This window comes from Apis mellifera, linkage group LG2 (genome assembly GCF_003254395.2).
Source record: "Apis mellifera strain DH4 linkage group LG2, Amel_HAv3.1, whole genome shotgun sequence".
Lineage (NCBI taxonomy): Eukaryota > Metazoa > Arthropoda > Insecta > Hymenoptera > Apidae > Apis > Apis mellifera.
This window is the reverse complement of record NC_037639.1, coordinates 2,994,377-3,004,080: the sequence shown is the minus strand read 5'-3', so window position 1 is coordinate 3,004,080 and position 9,704 is coordinate 2,994,377. Positions and strand designations below refer to the sequence as shown.

The window sequence follows — 9,704 nt, the reverse complement described above, 5'->3', positions numbered from 1 at the left end:
AAAAGAAATATATATATGTATATAAAAATATCCACGAAATTAATTACCATGAAAATCAAACGTACGTATCCTGGGCCAATCCTTATGCGTATCACGTGTCACGATGAAAAATCTCTATTCTCCGATTCATCCGAACACATTTTTCCGAAGATGCACTGGTCAGAAGAAGTGCATTGTGAAGAGGGCAGGGATGACCCCTTTCACTGCACCACGTTGCTACGGTCGTGTATATAAAGAGGCGAAGCATCTGACGAAGAAGCACAAGTACCAACCCATCTGCATCCTAACCGCTTCATCGCCGGTGTCCGTGTGACAGAGAGAGAGATTATGTTCACTATCAAGGTAGGTACTCAGTAGAGTAGTAAGGCACGCGTACGTATGACACAGTAGCCCGCGAGAATTTCACACGGAAAGTTAAATCCTTCGAGTTGAACCCTTGAAACCCGCCACCGACTCCGGCCGTGAATTGCAATCGGTGTTAATCGTAACGAGACAGTTTTGATACGCGCTGGCTACGGGACAAAATATTTTCGCGATATCGCATGCGCATTTTCTCTCTTACTTTAACGTTTTTAATTTAACGGTATAGAGGAAGATTCGTGGATATCGAGATATTGCTCGAAAGTAAGAGTGTTTTGATTGTTAAATTAAATATTTTTAATTCCATTTTATGCGATTTTTTTTTTTAAACTATGAATAGTTCGGAATATACGGAGTATCAAATTCTTTTCTTGTCCGATTACTTTGAATTTTTATTTGCAGTTATTCAATGAGTAAACATTTGATAATTTTATGTTAATGATAGAAATAGTTATTTCGCGCGAAGAAGAAATAGCGAATGCGGTTCAAGCTTGTTTCGACTGATGTAATATCGTGTTTCGTATCGTGCAATTTTGTTTCATCTTTCCTATTTTTTTTTTCCTCTCTCGTATCGCGCTGCACGAATGTGATAATGTTTCGCTTTATTCTCGATGTTGTGTCGTTATGAAATTTAGCTGAAAAGGCGCGAGATAAACACGAAATGCGTGTGTAACGCGACAACGGAACGCTTTTTCTTATCAATGCGTGTTTTCAAAAAAATTGTACGACACGAAATGTAATCGTGCTCGTGAGATATTGTCTTTCAAAATTGAAGTTGCCGCCGAAATTCGATACTTCGTGAATTGTGATAATGAAATCTTTTCTTCTTTTGTGAATTGATTCAATGTAGATGTAAAAAAGATTTAATCTCTTTCTCGCTATTTCGAAAATTACACTTTATTTTACAAAATTTTTTGTATATTTTTAGAGAGAAGATAAGAATTTGAGAAATTTAGTTTTGAGAAATAATGGAACATAACAAACTTTAATACTTTTAATACTTTTTTTATATTAGCAATAAAATAAATTTAATTGCGTGAATATTTAAAATTTTTGCTTCGATATATCACGGAAATAATAAGACAAATAAATCAAAATTGGTTTCTCATGTATTTCAAAAATCTCATACACGAATGTCTCGTATATCGAAAAAAAAATTATTTATATCCTTTCTCCGTGTAATTTTTGAATTAGACATTGCATCAGAATAATTTTAAAATCGATTATTACTTGCTTATACGATTTATCGTTATGTCATTCGCATTGCAGATACAACTTTTCCCTTTCCTCCGTGGCGAATCAGTGTTTTCATTATTCCCTTATTAGCAATGAGCTAAAGACATCTTAACATACTTACATTCTCTTATGTATATTACAGAAATATTACACTCGTAGAAAATTTTTTTTTTTTTTTTTTTTAGTGAAAGAAGAATTGACCTTCCTTCTTCGTTCGCGCGATAAATCGTAAAAATTTTACATAACCTATATTCTTGTAACGACGAACATGTTAATCGAATTGAATTGCAAATATATTCCATTAACGGAATTAAATATAATATTTTACTAATGATTCGATAAACGCTTCAAAATTTCTTTTTTCTTTTTGAAAATTACAAAAATGTTACTACTAGAATCGAAATAAAATTTTTTTACGAGAGATTAGGTTAGGTTATTCTTTTCTTTTACGCTGCAAGCGTATCTCATTTTTCAAATCGATGATTCTTTCTCGATGCAGTGTTAAGAGAGGAGGCGTTCGAAGATCGGTGTTGCGATTGCATACAATCAAAATTAACGGAATTCGAACGAGGGAACAGAGGACAGGCGTGAAATTAAGAATAGAATTATCATAACAATTACGAGCGACGAACGACTAGCGCGATTGCGTCATGTTATACTCGTGTCGACACCTTTTTCTTCGAGGTAGGACAATTGCAATGGAATAAAACGTGACATAAACGAATATTTTCGTGTACAATGGATTCCAATTGTGTCATTTTGTTCCATCATTCAGTAGAGCAGTAACGAGTTAAACAAATATTAAACAAGAATATTAAACAAGAAATAAAGAACAAAAAAAAATAATAATAATTTTAAAAATATAATAATTTTTTGTTCAAAGAGAAGGCATTCTATTTCATTGGATAATAAGATTTGTATTTCTTTTATAAATATTTTATATTTATAATTTTATAATTATATATTATTTATTACTAATTATGTATTATTTACTGTTAAGTAAATTTTATCTCATTTTTTTTATAAAGACAATTTTTAAATTTTTGAAAAATTTAGTTTAATCTGTAATAGAAAATAATTTTTTTATAATTTATTTTACTTTAATTAAAATAAATTAAAAAGATTAAATTCTATAAATCTATAATTCTATAAATTTGAATCTCAAGTAAATTGACAAATCTGTTTTTTTAAAGTAAATTGAAACTCAAAATTTGAATTGTCGAGGAATTTATTTCTTGAAGACTAATAACTGTTTATACAAACGTTATATATATGTTTATAACAAACGTTAAAATTTCTCACCAGTTTCGATAACATGAAATTATCCTTCCGCATCCGAGATTGCAAATGATTGCATATTATGACAAGAAGATAATAGCTTTACTTGTTTCGAAGTAGATTTAATTAGCTTTAATGTTTGCACATACATAGACCATTACTAAAAGAGCAATACTTGAAATAAAGCGTTAAGATAGAAAAAGAGAGAAAAAAGTTTCACAAATAATGTTGAAATATTATTAATAAATCTTCTATATTTCGATATAGAAAATATTTAAAATTTATTGAAAGAGAAAATAACATTAAAATATTTCATAATATTGCAATATTTATTTATTTATCAAACTTGACTTAGAATTTTTAGCATATTATATCTTTAAAAAGCAATACATTTTCATCGATTCAAATAAAATTCTTTTGCAATATAATATTATCTTCAATTAAAAACGAGTAAAATATACTAATGAAAAGATAAAAAGATGTGTATTTACATAATGTTAATATATACAGAATTCCTTTATAAATCTAGATTCTAGAAATATAAAAATACTATAAATCTAGATTCTAGAATATAAAAAAATTGACAGTAAAATATCAGGTAAAGGTTTATTTAATAAATTAGTTTTTTAGATTACTTCTAAGTTTTATAACTCAATAAATAAGCCAATATTTTCGTTTTAGCAATTCTTGTAAAATCGAATTTTCAAAGATATTCCACAAATATATTAACACCCTGTATATTCATCCTAAAAACACAGATTAAACGTAAAAAGGAAAAAAATATAGGAAAAACGAGGAAAAAGTTACCATCGTCGAAGGCAGAAAATAGTTTCGAGTTAGATTTTCGATTTCAAACCCAATATGTACCAATATCGTTACCTCTACTGCCACGACGGAAGAGCGAAATTGACAATCAACGTTCGAACGTATCGAAACTTGTCGGCATATCTCTCAGACAGTGTCTCCCCACGATAATCGTTTGACCTTAATAAATAAAAAGAAGATGCGCCTCCGCATCTCTACACTTCTTTCATAATCCGTCTGATTGCACGTTGAGAAGAGTCGATGGATAGTGCGTCATTACAGCCACCGGTATTTAACTTCACTTTCGGGACACTTGTGAAACTTACCACTTTTTGTCGTTTTCGTGTTGAATTATACATTATAATTGATGCCCATGATATTTTAATATCAAGTAACGATCTATTTAATTTATTCTAGATTTATTTCATTTATTTTAAAACTATCTTTCAAGAATAATTGCAACATTTTTTCTTTTTTAAATATTCTCAAAAATATGTCGAAAAAAGAATCTTAAGAAATTTTTCTTAATAGACATTCCGTTGAGACTAAATTTCTGAATTGATAAATTGAAAGTAACTATCTAAGAATAAATATTTTCCTATATGATAAAATAAATCGTGCAATGCAAAAAGATACCATCCACTCTCGAGAGTTTTATATCCGAAAATTACGAAAAAACAATCGACTTGGATCAAGAGAAATCACGATAAGCTACGTCCGCTTGTATCCTCAGGTAGGCCTCTCCGATTTCCTTCCTTGTCCTATTCTTCGCCACTGGTTGGTGACTGGATTCTCTTGGCCTTCCTCGCGTTCCATTGTCTGTGCGGCGAACACGACACGTAGGAAGCGATCACTTGTTCCAGCTCGGTCATACGGTCAAGGAGAATCGAAATATCGATTACATTGTTACGAGAATGAAATCTCGTCCCGTATAACGTTCCATTGATGTGGCGCTGTTGCACGTAATTGGTAATTAGAAACACGTTATGGACTGGATTAAGGGATACGCGCAATCCGATCTTTGGCCGGTTACTTTGTCATTCGCATGCAATAGAAGGAAAATTTAGTTAACAGGAAAATTTTTATTTTTCTTGAAACGTATTTTTTTGGAAATTCGTCCGATTTTGAGCTCGATAGTAAATTTTAAGATTAACACCAGATTGGATGATACTTAATTTACTTAATCAATTTTAAAAAATATTGCAGCAATCTCAGAATATTTAAAAATTGTTACTATTTTCTTACAAAGAAAATTTCATAAATACAATTGAAACATAATTTGTAATTATTTTTTCAAATCTTTAATTTAGAAAAGTAGAAAATACACTTATGATACAAAATGAAGTCTTTAAACTTTATGTGATAACATTTCGAATAAAATTTCGCATTCAGAATTGGTTACAACTTTAAAAATGAAATTGTTTCTCTTGTACTATCAATTTAAACCACCTTAAAAATACCTAGAGCTCGGATCGTGATCCTTTATCCACATACTTATGGTCGATAAAAGTCATCGACGAAAAGCGATCTGATCAAGTTGACATTTAGGGCGCGAATTTTTCTTTGGGCAAATAGATTCACGGCTGTTGGGATTCTTGAATGAAATTACACGTTCCACGGTCGTGAGGAGAAAAACGGGCACATTACACGGGTACCACTTTCGTCCTACCATTACGCTGTATTTCATAATGTCATTTGCAACTGATGTAACCGCGTGTCGTGCAGTCTCCAGGCATTATCATCCTCGCTTGCCCTTTGCAACCGCGCCACGCTATCGCCGCGAAGCGTTACTTTCACGAATTCTATGAATATTTGAACGAAAGGTTTTGTAAATGGTGTTAGGGATCGGCATTTCTCGTGGTCCACGGATTTCCCACCCTCGCTTTGTCAGTCACGAGGAACAATCCCCCCGAGATTTAAAAAAACTCCAAATTCCAATTAAGCTTAATTGGCGCGAATTCTATTCGAGAACGATGCTGATTCGCTTGCACGCTTGTTTTCAATGACATTCTCTGTGTAATTCGCACCAGAGAGATACGATTATGGATTTGATTTGCACGGTTCATATATCGCAGCCAGTATCATTCCAATTGTGTTGTTTTGTAACCATTTTTTTTTCAGATATTTTATATTTTAAATAATTAAGATTTATAAACATTTGATAATTTTTTCGTATATAGCTTAAGTATTAAATTAGGATGTTTTATGAGTAGAAATTGTATTATGATAATGTGATTTTTATTAAACGAATTATCTTCATGACCTATAAATTTGTTAATTAATTATTTTTCTTATTTGAATATTTTTGTGTCATCCTGACGAGAAGTAAAAATTGTTCCAGGCGTTAGTGGCGGTCGTACTTTGTACGACAGCGACGTTAGCTGCCCCTCAAAGACCTAGCGGTGGTGCTGACAAAGATGCGGTGATCACATCTCAACAATTGGAAGTCAACTTTGACGGCAATTACATCAATAAGTAAGTACACGAACATCACTAGATATAGCACCACTTAGAAAGAAATAAATTGTTGCAAAAATATTTACAATTCGTTATTAACTGACAATGTTTTTCTATTCTCTATGCTAAAAAAAATACAGAATATCCAGACACGATAAGAAGAATCTTCAAGTGTCTCAAATTAATTTAAATTGAATCATCGTGTTAAATTCCATTTTATATTAAGTTAAAATATTTAATATAACGTTAATTCATTTCAATGAGAGAATTTCATTTCCATTTCTATCTCATTTGAGTATAGTTTCATGCGAAATCAGTTGGATTACAATTAGTCTTGCGGAAAACGTAGAGAAAATCGAGTTCAAAGTTGAAATGTCCACTGTTTCACTATGTAACAAATCGGAACGAGACCTTTACTCCCTGTTGCTGCCACACGGGCGTACAACGAGCAAAGTAATCACAGACGTTGAACACAATGGACGTAGGATAACAGGTATCTGAGTCCAATGACGCTGGCTTATTCACATGATCCGCAATTGTCGCCCACTGAAATCTCTGTTCTGCATAAGAACATAGTGTAGATAGAAATGACTACCGGATAGAATGTTTTTCTTTCGATTATAATAAGTTCAGTTTTAATATACAATTGTTAATTATATTTTATCGATTATTTTTATTTCGATTCGAATGTAATTTTATAAAAATTAATATTTATCCTTTATCCATAGAATTTAATTAGTAATAATGATTATTTTCCAACAGTTTTTTTTATTTTATTTAATTAGATTTATTCTTTTTGTTAAAAGTTCATTAAATATTAATTCATAAAATTTTATTTATTTAGAAAAATCAGAAATTTATAAAATTACGTATAATGTATTAAAATCGAACGTATTCTTTTAGAAGATTATTTCAAAATTACATTATCAATATCGGGTGTATTTAGCATGAATATCTGATAATACGGCATCAGGTAGTGTAGTATCAGTATCGTGTTAATGAATCTAATGCAATCTAAATGCAATGCTGATGAAACATTAGTACAATATTTCGAAAAGGAAGCTTTCACTAGACAGCGTTAAGTGTCAATTAAGGTATAATTCTTCAAAAATTAATATCTACTTGTTACCTGAATATCAGTTATTAACAATGATTATTTTTGTGCAATAATTATTTTAAATATTTTGTTTTAATTATTATTTTATGTATGCAATCAGTGTATTAATTCTTACGTATCTTTCATTTTAGAAATTATAAATTTCTTTTTATCATTTCTTAAAATATTCCTACAACATATTAAGGCTATAAATAAATACAAAATATATGGATTTCATCTTTTACAAATTATTATTACATAAATAATACTTTTTATCAAAAGTAACATTAAAAAATGATAAAATTATCTTTACTTTTTCTTTTATTATTAATTCATACGAAAAGAAAGTAATCGAATAAAAAGTAAATTTGAAAAAAAATATTTAAATAAGAACAAAAATATATTAACCTAATCCATTAACGTAACCTATTATTTGACATACATAAATATACATTGACATAATTAAACATACATAGTTTCTATCTTGATACATTGAAAATATTTTAAATCAAAGATTTTACAATTTAAAAATATTTTACTTTGAATAATTGTTATTCAGCTTCGAGACAAGCAATGGGATCAGCCACCAGGAATCAGGACAGCCTAAACAGGTAGACAACGAGACACCGGTGGTCTCGCAAGGCTCTGACTCTTACACGGCGCCTGATGGCCAGCAAGTTAGTATCACGTATGTAGCCGACGAGAATGGCTTCCAAGTGCAAGGTTCTCATATCCCCACGGCACCACCGATACCTCCAGAGATTCAAAGGGCGCTCGAGTGGAACGCGGCTCATCCAGAAGAGGATGATGGTGGCCAACCACGACCGCCTGGCCGAGGTACGTGATAAGCGATAGATTAAATCGATCTTCACTCGTGGTTTATTTCTTTAATCTATTTGAGAATGAATGATGCATTAAGCAGGAGAAGGAAGCAATATAAAATACATAAAATAATTTCAGTTTTTGGAAATTGGGAATTTTAACTGGAAAATGATTATTTTTTTTAAATAGAAGTAATGTTTAAAAATTTAGAAACTAATTAAAATTCATTTTCTTACGAAGAATGAATCTGACAGAAGGTATTTCTATGAATTATTCTAAAAATAAAAATTATTGATATCAGATTACTCTTATCAAATATATTAATTAAAAATTGATTTCGAGATTGGATTAATTTTACGCTAGTTTTTTCAAATATTTTAAAATATAAGTTTTATAGGAAAAGATAATTTCTAATCTTCATTTTTTATACAGTAAATTACAAATTATTCGATATCTCAATTCAAATTTTAAATTTTCAATACAAAATTTTTCCTGTATATGTATCGTATTTTATTTTCAAATCAATGTAATATTTATCAAAATTAAATTTCTAATTCTTCTTCTTCTTTTTGTTGTTTTAACAATAATTAAAATCAAATTTCTAATATATATATATATATATATGATCGAAAATAAATTAGGCAATTAAATAAAATAAATTATAATAAATAGTAATAAGTATATATAAATTCATTTTCTAGTAAATGTTTATTTATAAAAAAAAGGAAATGATAGTAAATATCAAATAATTAATATTATAATTAATATTAATCGCGCCATTTTGTTTCCTGCTAATGTGCTTTTTTGCTCGTTCTACAAATGAAACACAGAAATTCTACCAGGAATTACGTTAACGAACACGAAACTATTTTCTTACAATTAACAGTATTCCCGTCCCACAGGTTAATCAGCCCAACCAATACCTCAAACGTGACCTGATTTCGAGCTAGCTTGCCATGGACAGAACCGACCCTGAGCCTCCGATGCGACCATAAAAATAAATATAGTGTGGTATATTAATCTAGGATTATATGTAACAGAAAAAAAAAAAATTAAGGCGAGAGCCAGCCGGTATATAATAACTGTATATTTCGAGATTCTTTATCTTACCTGTATAGATGAAAGTAATGCGCACTGTTCAACAGTTTACGACAGGATCGTGCCGATGCGCGCACGCTGCTTTCACAAACGTAAAACGCGAAAAAATGACGACGCTATCGCAGCTGCGAGGACACGTATCGAGCGTCGATAGTATATATTATACGTATACTTTTAACTTGTGATTTTTGTATATAAATAAAAAGCGTTTTGCCGAAAAGTATTCTTTTTTTTTCTTCATCTTTCTATTGTCTCCTTTCCTCTATACGATTGGTACAAATAAATATATAAAGCGTAGCAAGAAAATAATAAAATTAACAAAAATATAAAATAATTATAAGATTTTTTATTTTTTCTTTATATATAATTCTTCAAAAATCCTTCTAATTGAACTATCTTATCGTTGAATTAAAATTATTTATTTTTCAATTTCATTAATTCAAAAAAAATGGCGCTACATCAAGAGAGTAATGAGATTAAGTACAGATGCAACAATCGCCATCTTGAATCTATATATATATTTAATGAAAAAAGGAATTCTTTTACTATTTTG

At 30.0% G+C, this 9,704-nt stretch overlaps 1 protein-coding gene across 1 annotated transcript; it reads left to right on the top strand.

Annotated features, from left to right (window-relative positions):
- Window positions 1-255: 255 nt before the first annotated feature.
- Window positions 256-9,371, top strand: CPR14 (cuticular protein 14). Its single transcript, NM_001270813.1, is given in 4 exon segments — window positions 256-342; window positions 6,020-6,153; window positions 7,791-8,068; window positions 8,956-9,371. Coding segments are annotated over 4 exon segments (432 nt in total). The 5' UTR covers window positions 256-327; the 3' UTR covers window positions 8,961-9,371.
- The last annotated feature ends 333 nt before the right edge of the window (window positions 9,372-9,704 follow it).